This window comes from Pelophylax lessonae (assembly GCF_965119305.1).
Source record: "Pelophylax lessonae genome assembly, chromosome: 1".
Lineage (NCBI taxonomy): Eukaryota > Metazoa > Chordata > Amphibia > Anura > Ranidae > Pelophylax > Pelophylax lessonae.
In genome coordinates this window covers 232,148,243-232,167,914 of record NC_138768.1, presented here as the reverse complement: position 1 = coordinate 232,167,914, position 19,672 = coordinate 232,148,243, and the positions used below count along the sequence as shown (strand labels likewise).

At 46.6% G+C, this 19,672-nt stretch overlaps 1 protein-coding gene across 2 annotated transcripts in view; it reads right to left on the bottom strand.

Moving 5' to 3' along the window:
* The window catches only part of RILPL1 (Rab interacting lysosomal protein like 1), a 101,554-nt gene that overhangs the window by 15,906 nt on the left and 65,976 nt on the right, over nucleotides 1-19,672 (bottom strand). For both annotated transcript variants that reach the window (XM_082251518.1, XM_082251519.1), the window contains exons 4-5: nucleotides 17,696-17,920; nucleotides 9,625-9,797 (exon numbers count right to left, since the gene is read on the bottom strand). In XM_082251518.1, coding sequence (XP_082107644.1) covers nucleotides 9,625-9,797; nucleotides 17,696-17,920 — 398 coding nt within the window. The remainder of the gene's footprint in view (nucleotides 1-9,624; nucleotides 9,798-17,695; nucleotides 17,921-19,672) is intronic.

Genomic DNA, 19,672 nt, shown 5'->3' with positions numbered 1-19,672 from the left:
CTAGCGCTTCAAGCCTCGCTTTCAGATTGCTCTACTTCAGGGTGGTCTTCCCAGTCACGATTGCAGACTGACAGCGGTGAGAGCCGGTGGTGCGGAGGATGGTCTATGTGGGTATCTTTACCCCAAATGCCTGCACTCTTAGATGTGCCTCTTCTAGTCAACCATATGAGTTGGTAAATGTTTAACCTTCATTAAATGTAACGATATTGCTACACTTAGAGGTGCCTCTCTTCTCTTTTAGACACCGTAGCTCCTGCTGGATTTTGCTTCTAATCCCTTTGTGGAGGCTGCATTTTGTGGATGGACATTTTATGGTTACACAACCAATACTATAATCTTTTTTATATGAACTATAAACTGAAGGAGTTATGAATAAATGGTTGTGGAATGAATCATCTGAGTTTCCCTTATTTCTTATGGGGAAATTCACTTTGATATAAGAGTGCTTTGGATTACCAGCATGTTTCCGGAACAAATTATGCTCGCAATCCAAGGTTTTACTGTACTGATTTTCAGAAACTTGGTTTTTGCGTATGGCTTGGACACTAACCCCCCCATGGGATATCACTTATCGCAGCAACTGGCAGCAGTGCCATGGATTGCTGCATAGTGGGAGGCAGGAGAGAATGTGCAGGGTGTTTTATATAGTATAAAAGTAAAGTATGATAGGGATTGAGCAGAATATGCTGAAGAAAAGAGCAGTTATTCTAGGATGCCTGTTATACAGTGCATGTTACATTATTTTTAGTTTCTGTTAGACTACAAAGCTGCTTTAACAAGTGTTCATCAAACTGGTCACAGGTATAATCTCTGCTAGAGCAAGGGATTGAGGACTGCGAAACTCTAGGACAAACCACTAAAGCTGGCCATACATTATACAATTTTCTTATTCCATTTTCTTTAGATTTACTTTCAACTATGTAGTGCAAGGGCCTGGATTTTTGTCTTACCGTAAAATCCTTTTCTCTGAAGTTCATTGACAGACACCGCTCCATATAATTTTTGACCACTGGGTTATGCTGCCCCCTACAGGAGTAGAACACTAGGCAGGAAAAAGCGTTATCACGCCTATGGGGTCGTCCCTGCAGGCATACACCCATACACTCTGCTATAGGCTTCAGTTTCGTTGCAAGCAGTGTTTAGAGGGGAAAACCCCCACCCCACTCAAGATAGAGGAGCGGGTGCTGTGTCTGTGAATGAAATTCAGAGAAAAGGATTTTACGGTAAGACAAAAATCCAGTTTTCTCTATCATTCATTGACAGATGCAGCTCCATATAATTATTGACCATTGGGACGTCCCAAAGCAGTATTTACATGAGGGGTGGGAAAACATTGCAGAAAAAGAACGTAATTCCCAACAAGGCTAGAACTTTAGTCAACCAGAGAATATAGAGTTCAACCAGGAACAACAGGAGCTCACCTGGACAAACACCCTCAAAGAGAATAAGTCTCTTTCAAACAGCAGCCTGCAAAACCTTGCAGCCAAAAGAAGCATCCGAGGATGCCAACACATCTACTTTAGAAAATGTTGTGAATGTTTGCACAGACGACAAATTTGCCACCTTGCAAACTTGTATCACTGACGCCTGATAGCGAAAAGCCCAAGAAGCACTCAGCGCCCTAGTAGAATGCACCTTCACAGGGAAAAGTGAAACCTGACCCTTCAGCGTATAGGCCTGAACCACCGTCTGCCTGATCCACCTAGAAAAGCAGACGGAGCCAATCCCTTTCTATGTCCTTCCGTAAGGACAAAAAGAGAATCTGACTTCCTGAAAGATTCAGTAGCCGCCAGGTAAACCCGAATTGCCTGAACCACAGCCAAAGAATGCAAAGCAATTTCCTTAGGTTGCTTGGGCTTAGGACATAAATAAGGCAGCACAATGTCTTAATTTAGATGAAAATCAGAAACCACCTTAGGAAGAAACGACTGATTACGTCGAAGTACCACTTTATCTCTTGGACCACCAAATAAGGCGAACGGCAGGAAAGAGCTGCCAATTCTGATACTCTGCAAGCAGAAGTAATACCAAAAAGGCAACCTTCTGAGACAAGGTAAGCAGAGGAATCTCCCCAATGTTCTCAAAAGGAGGTTTTTGAAGAACAGACAATACCAAATTCAGAACCCACAGAGGTAACAGGGATCGCCTTGGAGCGGCCACATGACGGGCCCCTTGGATAAAAGTGCGAATCAACGCATGCGAGGCTAAAAGATGTTGGAAAAACACAGCCAGGGCCGACACTTAGCCTTTAATAGCATGGGGCCAACTTCTGTTCGACACCTCTTTGAAGGAAAGCCAAGATCCTAGCTACCGAAAAAAGGCGAGGATGGACCTTCATGGAGTCACACCATGAAAAGTACGATTTCCACATACAATGATAGATCTTCCAGGAAGTAGACGTCCTGGCCTTCAACAGTGTAGGAATCGCTGAATCAGAAAGACTTCTATCCTTCAACACCTGGCTTTCAACAGCCACACTATTAAAGCCAGCTACTGTAAAGCAGGATGGAAGATCAGCCCTTGAGACTGCAGATCTTCCCTGAGAGGAAGTCTCCAAGGAGCATCGGTGACCAATCTTACCAGATCTGGGTACCAAGACCAGCGAGGCCAGTCTGGAGCCATCAGAATGACTGGAATCCCCTGCGCCTCTATTTTGCGCAGAAGTCTCGCAGGAGTTTCAGTGGTGGAAACACATAGATCAGCCCATAATGACCCCAAGGAGCCACTAGTGCTTCTACGGCGTCGGCTAGGGGATCCTATGACCTGGCTACAAACCTTTGAACCTTCTTGTTGAGCCGAGAGGCCAACAGGTCGACACTGAGTGTCCCCTACCAAGCACAAAGGAGATGAAACACCTCCGGGTGTAGAGACTATTCCCCCTGATGGCTCAGGTAGTCCTCCTGCCAGTTTTCCACACCTGGGATGTGTACCGCGGAGAGAGCTGAAACAAAAATTCTCTGCCCATTTCAAGCTCTCGGCCACCTTCTGGGCTGCTAAGACACTCTTGGTGCCCCTTGATGATTGATGTAAGCCACGGCTTTGGCATTGTCCAATTGAACTCAGGCTGGACAACCTTGTAGACAATTTGTCCAGTGACAAAGGCAAAGCGTTATTGCCCTTAGTTCCAGAACATTGATCAGTAGTCTGGACTCTTCCAGTGTCCAAGACCCCTGGGCACACAGCACTCCTCCCCAGCCAGACAGGCTGGCGTTCGGGGTGACCACGGTCCAATACAATGGAAGGAAAGACTTGCCCTGGCGCAATGCCAACAAGTGAAGCCCCCATAGAAGAGCAGTCTTTGTGTTGTGACTCAACCGACTGTGTTTTCTTGGAACCCCCAGAAGAGCTAAATGGCTTAGCTCCTTTCTCCTGTGACCCGGAGGAAAGGTCTGCCTATGAGCAGTAAATGAAGACCCCTGTCTATTACGCGGTGCCTTGCCTTTGGTGGATTGGGAAAGAAGAGTACTCTTCCCACCAGTAAGGCCTTTGATCAACTCATCCAGGGAGGATCCAAACAACCTGTCCCCTGTAAAGGGAAGAAAGAGCCTTTTTGGAAGGCTGGTCCACAGACCAGACCAGATTTGTAGCCACACCATGCGTCTAATAGCAACCCCCACCGCTGACACTCTGGCTACCAGTGGAGCCGCATCAAGTGACACATCACATATGTACAGAAGGGCTTGGACCATTTGTTAGCTCTATTAGGCCCGGCGAGAGCTGCTCTGTTTCCGAGACACCTTTCAGCAACTCCGCCCATTCCGTTATGGTCTGTGACACCAGAGTGATCGCAAATACCGGTTTCAGTATTGAGCCCGCTATCACATGCAAATGGCGGGACAGAGACTCAACCCATCTATCCATGGGGTCTGTAAATACCGGGGGCTCCTCCAAATTTTTACATTGATGCAGAGCGAAACTAAAGCAAACCTGCGCCCCCCATGGCGTGCCATGCGGTCTCCAGGACCCCCCAGGGGGGTCATTAGACAGTGGCATTGGGGGGTCCCCAGGAGGGGCTCCTACCAGGATAAACCTCCCCCCCCCCCGCAGCGGCCGCAAAACATCTGCCCCCCTGAGGTATGCATGTGGGGGGGAAAAGCCTAAGGGGGGGCCTGGTATCACCGAGAAAAAACAACGTTAGCGCGCTAAAAACCACCAGCATATAAAGGGTGAACAGAGCAATTAAAATGGGGAGAGGGAAATGGGGGATGGGAACTGTCACAAGACAAGGGCAAATAGGAAAATCATATACATAAATAAGAAAAGGTACCATAAAGTTCATGAATGAACAGTCCTGGATTAAAATGTTCAAAGGCACTGAGCTGCTCTCCACAGAAAAGAGGAATTCTGAAGTGAAACGACAAAAAGAGAGAGAAAAGCGCTCTAAGTGCAGACAATATTTATTTTAAAACAAAGGCATAAGTTGTAGCAACTCACTAGAAGCCAGGATAAATGAGCTGTATCAATTCAAAGGATGTAAGAAGCTCCTCTGGGGGGTGCCATCCATCCACACATAAGGCAGTCCATGGCTCGATCGCCAGTCACAGGAAGGAAGGAAGCTGGCTAATTCCTGCAGCAGTCAGCGTCCGGAACAGCGGCTACGATGTGCGGGTGAAGGATGTTATGTGGCCACGTCACCAGGGAATGTAAGGTATGCACGGCATGCACGACGCGTTTCTGAGCATGCGCCAGGTCCCGTACGGACTCTCGCGCTCTTTCATCAGGTGCTCCTGTTAGCTCTTACCTTACATTCCCTGGTGACGTGGCCGCATAACATCCTTCACCCGCACATCGTAGCCTCTGTTCCGGACGCTGACCGCTGCAGGAGTTAGCCGGCTTCCTTCCTTCCTGTGACTGGCGATCGAGCCATGGACTGCCTTATGTGTGGATGGATGGCACCCACCAGAGGAGCTTCTTACATCCTTTGAATTGATACAGCTCATTTATCCTGGCTTCAGGGCCGTCTTTAAGGCAGTGCAAAAGGGGCAGCTGCCCTGGGCCCCATCATTGTTGTGGGGCCCAAAGCAGCTGCCTCATACTTGCCAACCATCCCTGTTTAAATTCCCTTAAAGTTTTAGTCCCATAGCTGCCCAGCTCTGCCCTATTGCCATGTTCAGATGACTCACCTGCAGACCCTGTGTTTACCTGTAAATAACCTGCAATGATATGTAAATTGTGTGGCATTAATATGTAAATAGCCGCGAACCAGCTGAATTGATATGTAAATAGAGGCAGCATTCATATGTATATCATGACACCCTGAGGTCATATCCACCTTCACTTCTGTTGAATGCTGCCCACTGGGGAGGTAAAGGCTTGAAAGTCCTGTCTACAACTGAGGTCATTAAGCCTACCATCAGCCTGTTCTGCAAAGGTAAGCAAATTGGAGGGGGAACCTTTTTTCAAAACACCATGGTGGCACAGCACCCTGAATTTTGGTGGATGTGAATACGCACATCTCAGCAGATGCGTGAAGGTGTCATTAACAATGAATGCCACTGCTGTGTACCAGGTGAAGGGCAGCACATTTCTGTGGTGTCAGGAAAGCAATTTTGCATGTTTTCCTGACACAAGAAATGTGAATGCAGGCTAAATGTCTCAGTTACATTGGTGGTCAGTGTAAATCTTCTCATTACATTGGGCTTGGTGAAAAATCCTTTCATTCACAGTGGTCAGTGTAAATGTCCCCCTTACTTTGGTTGTCAGTGTAACTTCTTCATTACATTGGTGATCAGTGTACATTTCCCTTTACAGTGGTGGTAAGTGCAGAATTGCCCTTACATTGGTGGTCAGTGTAAATCCCCCCTAACATTGGTGGTCAGTACAAATCTCTTCAACAATGGTTGTCAGTGTAAACTCCAGCTTACATGGAGGTCGTTGTATATTCCCCCTTACACTGGTGGTTGGTAAAAATGCTCCTATTACATTGGTGTCAGTGTAGAAATCCCTCTTTATATTGGTGGGGGGCGTAAAATCACCCATTGCATTGTGGTCAGTGCAAATTGCCCCTCACATTGGTGGTCAGTGTAGAATCCCCCACTATATACTTGCCAAAGATTTCCTGCTTTGCTCTACATGATTCAGAGTCCTAGTATCCCTAGGAGTTTTCTATCTATTGATGGGTCCCCTCACCTCCCCAGTCCATGGTGTGCACCAAGAAACCAATCAGTGGGCAGTAATGATGTGCACTAACCTCTTGCAACCAATTATTGATCGGTAAGGATGTACAGTAACCTCTAGCAACCAATCAGTGAGCAGTAATAATATGCAGTAACCTCTAGTAACCAATTAGTGAGTGGTAAGGATGTTCAGTAACCTCTGGCAACCAATCAGTAATCTCTAGAAATCAATCAACAAGCAGTAGTCATGTGCTGTAACCTCGAGCAAATAAACAGTGAGCCATAGTGCGTGCTGTAACCTCTAGCAGTCAGTCAGTGAGAAGTAATGATACACTGTAACCTCTGGCAACCAATTGCAATTGCTGCCTGATCTGATTAAGTAAACTGATTTTGAGTCTAGCTGCTGTTTATTGTATGTCTCAGAGAAGGTGGAGAGCGAAATTGCATGGGGGGCCCAAGAAAATGTTTGCCCAGGGTCCAATCAATGTTAAAGACGGCCCTGCCTGGCTTCTAGTGAGTTGCTACAACTTATGCCTTTGTTTTAAAATAAATATTGTCTGCACTTAGAGCGCTTTTCTCTCTTTTTTGTGGTATCACTGAGAGGCCTGGGGAACAGAGGGATACCCGAGGGTCCGACTTTCCCAGGCAGGGGCCCACGTCCACCCTGAGACTGCCAGAGAAATGGGGGCACACTTACCATACCAACGGCATCAGGCGTCGAGCTTTAAAACAGACTACCTCCCCACCCAGGGTGGGGGTGCTGACGGCCAGGGGGTACGCTGCGACTCCGGGCAACCCAGGTTGTATGCGTCTCGGCGAGGTGTTTCACTCGCAGGCCAGCCCCCGTCCATTGGGGTTCTGTTGTGGCAAGGCCTAGTGCTGGACTATGACCTGCGCATGCTCGCTGGCCGGGTAGGGAGACCTTAAGGATCTAGCATATCCAGTCTGAAACTCAGCCAGCTGTTGCTTGTAGTTCTCTCAGGAACAAAAATAACTAAAAACTAAAGTCTTACAAAAAGGTTTCCAAAAAAAAAAAAATAGCTAAGACCGAAGTCCCAGCAGGGAAATAGGTCTTACTCCTAAACTAGGCAGAAACAAACTGAAGCCTATAGCAGAGTGTGTGGGTGTATGCCTGCAGGGACGGCCCCATAGGCGTGGTAAAGCTTTTTCCTGCCTTGTGTTCTACTCCTGTAGGGGGCAGCATTACCCAAGGGTCAAGAATTAGATGGAGCTGCGTCTGTCAATGAACAATAGAGAAATTTAGGTTTGACCCCATATTATACAGTGGGGGGGGGAAAGGGTATTTGATCTACCTGCAGTTTTTGTAAGTTTGCCTACTTACAAAGAAATGATGAAGGGTCTATAATTTTTATCATAGGTGTATTTTAAATGATAGAGACAGAATATCAACCAAAAATAAAAATAAACCACATAAAACAAATGATATAGATTAAATTGCAGTTCAGTGAGTGAAATAAGTATTTAATCCCTAAGCGAAACATGGCTTAATACTTTTTGGAGAACAGCGGAGAACAGCGGTGAAGCACAGAGGTAAGACGTTTCATGTAGTTGGTGACCAGGTTTGCACACATCTCAGGAGGGATTTTGTTCCGTTCTTCTTTACAGATCTTCTCTAAATCCTTAAGGTTTCTTGGCTGTCACTTGGCAGCTCAAAGTTTCAGCTCCCTCCATAAATTTTCTATAGGATTAGAGTCGGGAGACAGACTAGGCCCTCCATGACCTTAATGTGCTTCTTCTTGAGCCACTTATTTGTTGCCTTGGCGGTATGTTTTGGGTCATTGTCATGCTGGAAGACCCATATATGACCCATCTTCAGTGTTCTGGCTGAGGGAAGAAGGTTTTCATCCAATATTTTACAATACATGGCCCCATACATTGGCCCCTTTATGTGGCTATGTCAGTCTGTACCTTTAGCAGAGAAACAGCTCCAAAGCATAAGGTTTCCACCTCCGTGCTTGACTGCAAGGGATGGTGTTCTTAGGGTAATAGTCAGCATTTTTCTTCCTCCAAACACAGTGCGTCCCCCTCCTCAAGAAGGCACACGCACATGTACAGTCATGCCAATGAACATCTAAATGATTCAGAGAAGGATAAGGAGAAAGTGCTGTGGTCAGATTAGACCAAAATTAGGGTCTTTGGCATTAACCCGGCTCGCCGTTTTTGGAGGAAGAAAAATGCTGACTATGCACCCAAGAACACCATCCCTACAGTCAAGCACAGAGGTGGAAACATTATGCTTTGGGACTGTTTCTCTGCTAAAAGGTACAGGCCGACTTTGCCCCATTGAGGGGCCAATGGATGGGGGCCATGTATTGTAAAATATTGGAAGAGAACCTTCTTCCCTCAGCCAGAACACTGAAGATGGCTCGTGGATAGGTCTTCCAGCATGACAATGACCCAAATCATACGGCCAAGGCAACAAAGGAGTGGCTCAAGAAGAAGTACATTAAGGTCATGGAGGGCCTAGTCCATCTCCAGACTTTAATCCTATAGAAAATTTATGGAGGGAGCTGAAACTTCAAGTTGCCAAACGACAGCCAAGAAACCTTCAGGATTTAGAGAAGATCTGTAAAAAGAAAAAAAAAAAAAAAAAAAGAGAGAGAGAGTGGAAGGAAATTCCTCCTGAGAAGTGTGCAAACTACAAGAAACGTCTTACCTCCGTGCTTGCCAACAAGGGCTTCAAGGGCAACAAGGAAATACTTATTTCCTCCCACTGTATTGTTTTGGTAAACCAAAAGACTGGTACACACCACTAGTTTTTTCATTTAACCGGACCAAAACGGACAGCTCCAGTCGGAGCCGCTGTACTAATAATCCAGTTAGTACAGTGATCTCCCCTGCTGTTCTTATGTGTTCTGATAGGGGGACGGCCCACCACTAGAACACTCCAATCAGCGCTCTCAGCCATTGGCTGAGAACGCTGATTGGGAGCCAGTCGGCTACTGGTTTTCCAGCATGCTCATCCGATAGAAGCCAGCCAAACGGCCAGCTTTTGTCGGACCGGCTGCCTTACACACGGGCCGAATGTTAGTCGCTTTTTATTTAACCGACCAATGTCACCTGCCGTGTGTTTGGGGCTTGAGGGGAAACTGTAAAAGATAATTGTAGAATGTATGGCCAGCTTACGATCACCGTAATAGCTCAGGACTAATCACAACAGCCAGAGAATGATCACGGCTACAGCCAGAAAGTAACCAACCTCACTACAGCAAAGGACTAATCACCATTACAGTCAGGCAGTGACCACTATTTAGCACACTATAACTAGGGAATGACTGCCATATACAATAATAGTCAGGGTATAACCATTATAATAATTCCAGTACAGCCAGGGATTGCTAGAATGTATTTACTATAGAGAGGTAAAGATCACCACCATTACCACAAGACCTATAAAATGACAGAGTATTACCATTAAAGTCAAAGTCGTTTTTGGAGCCACTGCCTCAATTTAGAACACATGCATTAGGCTCTGTCTCATTACTACCTTTTATAGTAAGCAAGTTCCTCTTGCAGCATGAAAACCTTGGCTTTCAGCTCATTCCTCTCATGTAAAACATCTCGCAGCTCTTGCAATGTAAACCTGGGCCGATTTGAATCTTTAAGGTCAAACAGCGTTTTGTCTGAATCAAAGATGGGATCTTCATTTATGGCTTCAGCCTGAAGAAAAGGTTAGAAGGTATGCATTGTATTAATAGCACTAAATGTGTGTAATTATGGCATAAACATTATAGTATTTTAACATCCTAAGCTTTTTTTTTTGTACTACTTAACCACTTCAATACCGGCACTTTCACCCCCTTCCTGCCCAGGCCAATTTTCAGCTTTCCGTGCTATTGCACTTTGAATGACAATTGCGCAGTTATGTAACACTGTACCCAAAATAAATTTTATCATTTTGTTCACACAACTAGAGATTTCTTTTGGTAGTATTTAATCTCCGCTGGGTTTTTAATTTTTTTGCTAAATAAACGAAAAAATGACTAAAAGGTTTCTCTTTGCTTCAGTTATAACATTTTGCAAATAAATAATTGTTCTTCATAAGTTTAGGCCAAATGTATTCTGCTACATTTCTTTGGTGAAAATAACTCAAATCAGTGAATACTATTTAGTCTGTAGGAAAGTTATAGAGTCCACAAACTATGGTATTTATCTGAAAATCAATCCTGATTTGACAGGACAGTACAAATATCCCCCAAATTACCCCTTTTTGGAAAGTATAGTCCTAAGAGGCATGGTGGGTTTTTTGAAGTTGTAATTTTTTGAAAAAATATGAAAGAAAAAAATAAAACGGAATTGTTGTAAAATCTTACCTGTAAAATTCCTTTCTCTGAGTCCTCTGACAGTCGCCGCCACCTCTAAATCATCACTGTTGGGTATTGACTTCCCATCCGCAGGAATAGCTAGGCATATAGACTTAGTCCAAAGACAAAAGGCATTAGCATATACACACCCATGGGGGCTGTCCCATCTGGTCAATACCCCCCCTGCATCACCACTCCCAACTCAGTTTGGTAGCATAGCAGTAGGTAATAAGAACCCCAAAAGAGGGGCGGGGGCGGCGACTGTCGGAGGACTCAGAGAAAGGAATTTTACAGGTAAGATGTTACAAAAATTCAGTTTTCTCTTACGTCCTCCGACAGTCGCTGCCACCTCTAAGTCATCACTGTTGGGATGTCCCAAAGCAGTATAGACATGAGGGGTGGGAGACGCAACCGTAGAAAAGCAACGCAGTACCCACATCAGAGAAAGGAATCTTGCATGCACTGTAAGAGAACCAACTGGGCAACAGAAAAAAACAATGCTCAACAGGAGCAACAGCCCAGGAAAGCAAATGCCAACAGCCAGGGACCCAGAAAAAACTCAAGGGTCCATCATGGCACTGCCGCACTGAGAACATTGCGGCCAAAAGAAGCATCAGCTGATGCCAGAACATCTACTTTGTAGAATTTGGAAAAAGTGTGCACCGACGACCAAGTCGCAGCCTTGCACACCTGGGCCACCGAGGCCCGATGCCAATAGGCCCAGGATGCACTCAAAGACCTGGTAGAGTGCGCTTTAACAGGGAAGGGCTGAACCCGTTCCCTCAAGGCATAAGCCTGCTCAATGGTCTGTCTGATCCATTTGGCAATAGTTGCTGCAGACGCAGCCATGCCCTTCCGAGATCCCTCAGGAAGGACAAATAGGGAATCCGTCTTCCGAAAGGATTCCGTAGACGACAGGTAAACCCTGATCGCCCTTACAACATCCAAGGAATGCAAGGCAATCTCCTTAGGATGCTAGGCTTCGTACAAAGCGAAGGCAGGACAATGTCCTCATTAAGGTGGAACTCAGAGATCCCCTTGGGAAGGAAGGATGGGGGGGTGTTCGCAAAACCACCTTATCCTTGTGAATTAGCAAGTAAGGGGAGCGGCAAGACAACGCCACCAGCTCCGACACTCTGCGAGCCGAAGTGATCGCCCCTAGAAAAGCAACCTTTTTCGACAGCAGAGGCAATGATATCTCCCTGATGTTTTCAAAGGGAGCACGCTGTAACACGGACAGAACCAAGTTCAAGTCCCATGGAGGTAAAGGCTCCTTCCTGGGAGGAGCCAAATGTCGCACACCTTGAATGAAGGTGCGCACCAAGGAATGAGACGCCACAGGGCGTTGGAAAAGGACAGCCAGTGCAGACACCTGGCCCTTTATCGTGGCCAGCGTCAGGCGCTGATCCACGGTCCGACCACTGGAAGAGACAGAGTTTGATCGCTCGTAACCCCAGCACATTTATCGGGAGGGAGGACTCCTCCTCCGACCAAGTGCCCTGGACAGACAGGTTGCCCAGAACTCCACCCCAGCCCGACAGGCTGGTGTCCGTGGTAACCACCGCCCACACCAAGGGACGGAAGGACTTGCCTTCCACCACCGACGGGGACCGGAGCCACCACAGAAGAGCCAATCTGGTCTGATGACTCAAGGAGACATGCAGATCCAAGGACTGAGGCAGTCTGTCCCACCTGGCCAGGATCTCTGTCTGGAGAGCCCGCGTGTGGAACTGAGCAAAGGGTATCGCCTTGAAGGCCGAAACCATCAACCCCAGGCCCCGCATAAGGGTCCTGAGTGACGAGGACGGGTTGTCCCTGAGGGACCTGAGCTCGTCCCGCAAAGTCCGGAGCTTGTCCCCCGGCAAGAACACCTTTGCCTGAGCAGAGTCCAGAACCATTCCCAGGACTCCATTCGAAACTTCCAAACACGCACGAAGCGGTTCAGCGCTTTCAGGTCCAGAATAGGACACATTTTGCCCTCCTTCCTGGGCACAGTGAACAGATTCGAACAAAACCCACGAAACCTGTCCCGATGAAGCACCGGGACAATCACTCCCTGAGCAAGCAGGTTCTGCACCGCTTGATGCAAGTCCTGCAGACGCCCCGGAAGCAGATGAAGATTGGGAGGGAAAAAATCTGTCCGCCGGCCGGGAAAGGAATTCGATCTTGTAACCTGATCGAACGATTTCCTGAACCCACCTGTCCGATATCCGGAGCAGCCAAGGTTGGAGGAAACCGCGCAAACGTCCCCCCACCCCTGAAATGGGTGAGGGCGCCCCTTCAGGCAGAGGTGGATTGACCTGCCGAGCCGGCATTGCCGGACTTCTGCTTACCCGCCCAGGGCTTCTTCTAGTTGCCCTGGGCCTTGAAGGGCTTGCCCTTGGATTGGTTCCGAAAGGCACGAAAGGACCCCTGATTGGATCTAGGCGCAGAACCCCGCTTGCCTCGAAAAGACTTGTTCTTCGGGTTCTGGGGCAGCAGAGTGCTCTTGCCCCCCGTGACGATTTTCACCAGGGTGTCCAACGCCTCGCCAAAAAGGCGAGAGCCAGCATAGGGAAAATCAGCAACAGTTTTCCTTGAGGACTGGTCGGCCAACCAGCTCTTCAGCCATATCAGTCGCAGGTTTAAGCACCGCGACACTAGAGAGGCGAGCCACCAAGGGGGCCTCATTCAAGGCTGCATCACACAAGTACATGACTCCTTGGTGGATCTGATCCACCATTTCCAGCCGGGCAGGTGGAACACCATCAGACACGAGATTGCTCCTAAGCATCTTAGTCCAATCAGCCACCGCCTGAACCACCAGAACGGACGCGAAAAACGGGTTTGAGCAACGAACACACCACCGTATAGGAATGGCGAGCTAGAGACTCCAACCGCCGGTCCGTGGGATCCCGGAAAACCGGGGTATCCTCAGTAGGAACCAAGGTAGCCTTGTTCAACACGGCCACAGTGTGATCTACCTGTGGAGGCACACACCATCGCGATTCCGTAGCCGGTGCAAAAGGATAAAGCAATTTGAACCGACTAGGTACCAGGAATGGACGTTTCAACGTGCACCACATTTCATTAACAGTGTAATGGAATTCTGCTGGGCAGGGGAAAACCTGCGCAGACTTGCGGGTCCTGTGCGTCCCAAACGAGGACACAACGCCCGGAGGACAGGGCTCATCCTCTAAATGTAAGGTGTCCTTTACAGACACAATCAACTCATCCATGGTCACCCGTTCTTCAGGCGACCCCGAGGAGGAGGTATCAACCCCCTCCATCTCAGCCTCCCCCTCAGACCCCGGGGGGTCCAAGGATGAGCGGGACCCTGAAAAGGGCACGCTCGCAGCAGCAGCCATATCCCCATCTGAATCAGAAGAGAGAGACAACCTGGGCCTCTTTCTCGCAGCCCGTTCAGACATCAGCATTTCCATATTTGCCACCAAAGTCGCCACCACAGCAGCAAGATCGGGTCGCAGCGGAGCCACAGGAGAACTGGGGCCCCCCAATAAAGCTGGAGGAAACTTGCATTCCTGAGAATCCATTGCTCAAGTTATCAGAACAAACTACAGTGCAATACAATATACTGTCCCCTTTAAGAACGCTGCGGTGTGCGCAGCCCACCGCTACTACTACAGTGATAAAAGACCCCCAAAGGAGAAAAGAAACTGAGCTAGAAGCGATAGCACAGAGGGAAATGGAGAGTGATAACCTGCAGAGCTCGCAGAGTGTTGCTACCGATGTCCTGCTGCTGATGGAAAGGAAGCGCTGCTGGAGTAGGCTGGACTATATGCCAGACCCTGGGAAAATGGCTGCCCCATAGGGATGCATTGGAGGCTACGCCAAAATGGCCGCCGACATGCGGCCGGACCGATCGTTCCACCGCCCACAAAATGGCGGCGAATGGCGCCAAAATAACATGCAGGATCGCCCCAGAGGAGCTACACATGTTAGCCCATAGTAAAGATGGTGGACCGCGCGAAAATTCGCTGCGGTCGCCGCACAATCAGAAAACGTCTGCACCCCCAACAATGCACCTAAGTGACACAGGGACAGGGACCCCCGGGCACACACAGTATCTGCACAAGCGATCCCCACAGGGATCGCACAGGGAGTCACACAGGCACAGACATGGGGAACACACAGCAACACAGACTGCCACCCCAGACAGAGGCCCCACACAGAAGTACTTACCTGTACCAGATGGCGTGGGGAGCCTCTAAGCACGGAAAGCCTCTGTCCTCATCTGACAGGGAGTGCCATGAGCCAGGGACATGACGCTGCAGCACCGCAGACGAGTCCTGTGAGGTAGCCACCTCACGGCTGCATCCCTGTAGCGAACAGGGATGGGTCGTTCGTAATGCCAGGGCGAACCATAGCTGAACGCTCGATGGCGGGCTGGGGGTCCATCTGACCCTTTTGCTCTGGAGAACCAGGGCGGTCAGTCCGAATCCCAGCACCGCATGATCCATCTTCATCCGAAGAGAAGACTAACACTAGAAGCTGACAAAATAAACAGCTAGTAAAGTAAGAGAAAAAACTGACATTTTCAAAGAAAATCAAATAAAAGATTAGGAAGGCTGAGACTGAAGCCCCAGCACAAGGTAAGCCTGACTATTCCTGACACTAGGCAGATTAAAACTGAGTTGGGAGTGGTGATGCAGGGGGGGAATTGACCAGATGGGACAGCCCCCATGGGTGTGTATATGCTAATGCCTTTTTTCTTTGGACTAAGTCTATATGCCTAGCTATTCCTGCGGATGGGAAGTCAATACCCAACAGTAATGACTTAGAGGTGGCGGCGACTGTCGGAGGACGTAAGAGAAAGATCATTTTTTTTCCCTATATGCTGTCACCAGTGGACTACAGCGTCATCGTATAACTGGTGTGGCCATAATGAGGGACACTGGCTGGTGACAGTACGAGAAAAAAAAAATACAAAAAACATTGGAATCATTTTTTTTCAAATTTTTTTATCCTTTATGTTTTATTACTTTTTTTCTGTTTTTTTTGTTTGTTTGTTTTTTTTTTTAACACACTGTGACCAGAGCAATAGTAACATTATACTTCTCTGGGGAAATGATCAGGATTTTTTGTACAGATTAGGATTGCTTTTAGCAGTGAATTACATTGCTATAAGCAAGCCTTTTACTGAATGAAACAGATTAATTCAGTTTGCTTTGTTGTGATTAGCTGTAATTCTGTGATTGGTCAAAGCTAATCACATGGTACAGATGGGCTGCGATTGGCCCTGTCTGTACCATGTGATCACATAGACCGAACACAGCTAGCAACACAGTTGTACACAATGGATGGCATGAGAGAAAGCCATCCATTGTTTACAACAGTCATGTAACCTGCTGTAACTGGTAACAGAGTTCACATGGCACCAGCGAGCAGCAAGCCAGTACACTGATCAGTCATCGGGGGTGTCCAGTGGACACAGCTAGTGACAGATCGAGCCACTGCGTGGCCCCGTGAGTAGAGAGCTTTCTGAGAGGATGTCATATGCCGGGCGGTAAGGTGTTAGGTTATTTAAGATTTTTAAGACGTTACAAAGATTCAACTGTTTGCTTTATTAGTTCAATCTACTGATGGACAAACTTATCTTTGTGATTTTCAATTGCAACAATAATTATAACAATAACAATATAAGGAAACCTAAGCATTGCAAGAAACTGAAACACTGAAAGGATCATTTAAACCAAAAACATAGTCCCCATTTTATTTTTAATAGTTCATAGATTACTCTCAAGTGTATTCAGTTCTGGTAAGCTCCTTAAAATCCTTTACTAAATATATACCTATAAAAGTTATTGCAAACCATTTACAAATGTTATCTTGAATTTTAGGCCTATTAGCATTTTAAAAACCAACTCTGGGCAAAAACAAAACACCCTCCCACCTCTGGCTGAATTCTAAATGCCCTTCTAACTTCCCTGAAGTCATGATCATGTGACATTCTGGTCCCAAGCCTCCTATCCTCTTTTGTTTACATCAGGAAGTGACAAGGACACTTCCAATTGGTGGGGGTGCAAGTTCCAGCGGTTGGGTCCTATAGTAGAGGCTTCAGAACACAGGGGGCGTCAAGGGGATCAGTCCCCAAGAAGTTACCAATTCAGTCCCCGGGGAAAGAAACAAGATTTCCAGAGCAAGAAAGAGGTGAGTATTTAAGACACAATCTTGTTATATGCCAGTATGGGGGGTTTGCAGAACCTACCCAGAAGAAAGGCAAGTAATTTACTATATATTGTTAAAATTAGATTTTTGCCTTGAAGCTTTGAGTGCTATTTGTGTTGTTTGTAGAAAGCCCATTTAGTAATGCCAAGAATTTCTTTGGTTCTAGCACTCAAACTTAATTACCTGTCATTTGGCACCGATTTTCAACATTTATAATGGGCATTATATATGGAACAAAATAGATCTATAGAATCATAGTCTCATGCCAGATAGTTCTCAGAGTAGGGACATAAAAATATATATATCTCAAAAAAATTGTCAATTAATTTAACTCTGATCTTCATGCAAACCATAATAAAGTATAGTAAACATTGAAAGCTTTTTTTCTGCATCATTCTTCATTTTGTAAAACCTGTATCCAGAGTGGCACTTTCTTAAACCCTTTGACATTATCTCAGGGTTCTCATATTAATCACTATCAGTGGAACCTAGAGGGACCTGAAGGCTGTCTTCCCCCACACCTAGGTGAACCTTATCGGACTACAACTCCCAAAAGCCCTTTGCCTATAGACAAGATGTGGCTTGGCTCCTCAGAGTCTGCTGTGCTCCTGCGGTTTGGCTTTTGGAAGAATGTTTTACTACATAAGTTACTTTACTTCACTGTCTGGGCCGCTAATGCCTTTTATTCAACTATGGGCATCCTCATCTCCAAGGCAACTTGTGCCTGCAGTAAGCTGTCTAGAGGAGTTTGGAACAGTGGCATAGTGAGATGAAGAGTGGCCGAGGGAGGCACATTGGTGATGGCAGCAATATCACTCCACTGGTGACATGCGAACCACTGTCCGTGTCCTGAGCTACTAGGCAACAGGGCAAATGCTGAACACACATTAAAGTGAAGGAGGCACAGCAGAGCAGAAAAAAAAAGCATTGCCTGCAGGACTACAGGAGTAGAGGTGAGGTGACCCAATTCCCCAGTACATGAACAGAGAAGAAAAAAAAACAAAAAAAAAAAAACTTACATACAGACAAGACGCCTGTTAGGAAAATAGAGAATATTGCCCAGAGTTAAGTTGATGCTACTATTACCTGCTCTTTTTTCTCTTCTCCGTTCTGCAGTTGCTGTCCTCTCAGTCTCTCTCTTAGCTTTCCGATTTCCAGTTTCATGTTAGTGGCCTCTTGTTCCTTTGCTTGGAGATATGCTTCCAGCTCCACCTTCTGTTCTATCAGCGACTTCCCTTGTGCCTCCACCACTGTGATGCGGTGTCTCAGGTCATGGTTAATCTTCATGAGTCGGTTCTGCTGTTGCTGCAACTGCATAGTTTACAAGAAAAATATACTATAGAACAAGCACATTTCAGTCTGTGACCTAATAACCCTTACTAGGAAACCCATTTATTGTGAGTTTTATATAATCCATTGCAACCATATTTAGTAAGCTTTTGGAAAAAAATTATTCTGGGTAGAACTACAACCTCCTGTCATATGACTATTTTCTGCATAAAAAAAACTCTTGCTGAGAGCACCTGGAGGCTGACATCTCCCTTGAGGAGGTCCAGGAGGCAATAGGTTGGCTCTAGGGTGGGAAAACCCCAGGTGCGGACGGCCCCCCGACTGAGTTTTATTCACAATTTGTGGAACTGTTGGCTCCCAAGCTTGCCTCCCTCTTTGCAGAGCTCTCACTTTATGTGTCTATGGAGGAAGCATTTATAGTGTTGGTTTCCAAACCCAGCAAGGACCTGCAGGAATGTGCATTGTGCAATGTTCCCTATTGAATGTTGATGTCAAAATTCTTGCGAAAATTTAGAGCTAGTCAACCTTTCTACGGTAATAGGGGACTTGATTCATGTGGATCAAAATAGGCTTCATGCCAGGGAAGGGAACTGATATCAATATACAACGCCTTTTCCCTAATATAACCCTTGTTATATACCAATATAACAATAATCCTGGTACTGGGGTAACTGCCTCGCTAGACGCCGAAAAGGTGTTTGACTCAGTCGAGTGGCCCCATCTCTGGGGATTCCTCCGCTGCTTTGGGTTTGAAAACAAATTGCTTAGTTGGATACAGATGCTCTATAGAGCTCCCAGGGCCCAAGTCCATACCAATGACTGGACTTGACCCTTTTGACTTGCATCGAGGTAAACGTCAGAGTTGTCTGTTGTTCCCTGCTTTATTTCTGTTGGCATTAGAACCTAATCCTAATTCGGGAATCGTCTACGGTCAAAGGAATTGAGCCTGAGTACACTGGAGGAAAAGATATCTTTATACAGGGACAACGCCCTGTTATCTTTTAACGATGCAGGCCAGTCGCTGTTAGCAGCTCTAAATGCTTTTTTATACCTATGGAGGCTTCTCCAGTATCCTTATTAACTGGTCTAAGTCTCTCCTCTTCCCTAGATAATAATGTGCATGTGACAGACAGTGAGCCCCTCCCAGCTACATTGGGTGGATGAACTTTGCTACTTGGAGGTACAGGTGACCAGGGATGTTCATCAATTCTTTGACTATAACCTAATCCCCCTCTTGTTCCTATATAAGGAGCAGTGACAGGTTTGGTCAGGTCTCCCTCTGAACCTTATTGGCCAAATCAATTTGCTAAAAATGATGATCCTTCCTAAATGTAACAGTTTTTCGGAACTGTTCAGTGTGGATCCCTAGCTCCATTTTTTAGTATATAGATCGCTGTGTAGGCCCCTTTATTTAGAATGGTTCTCTACCCCTTATCTGGCGAAATCTACACTACATCTTTCTACTAGTTTACGGGGGTTGGCTCTTTCAAACTTTCAGGTGTAATACTGGGCAGCGATGCTGGTGACGGTTTACTGGTGGTTTGAGAATTTTAGGTCCAATGCTGTTGTCTGGAGGCGACCTTTTTGGACTCCTTAGCTAATCTCTATAATATAGCGTATCGGGGGTGCAGAGCATATGAGACCGTACCAAATCAAACCCAAGCCAAGCTGAGAGTTTTGATGATAGCCCGGCGCCGATTCATGAAGCCTGGCCATATTTTCCCGGCCCAACCTCTTTGGGGGAATCTTACTCTCTCTCATTTTCCAGATATT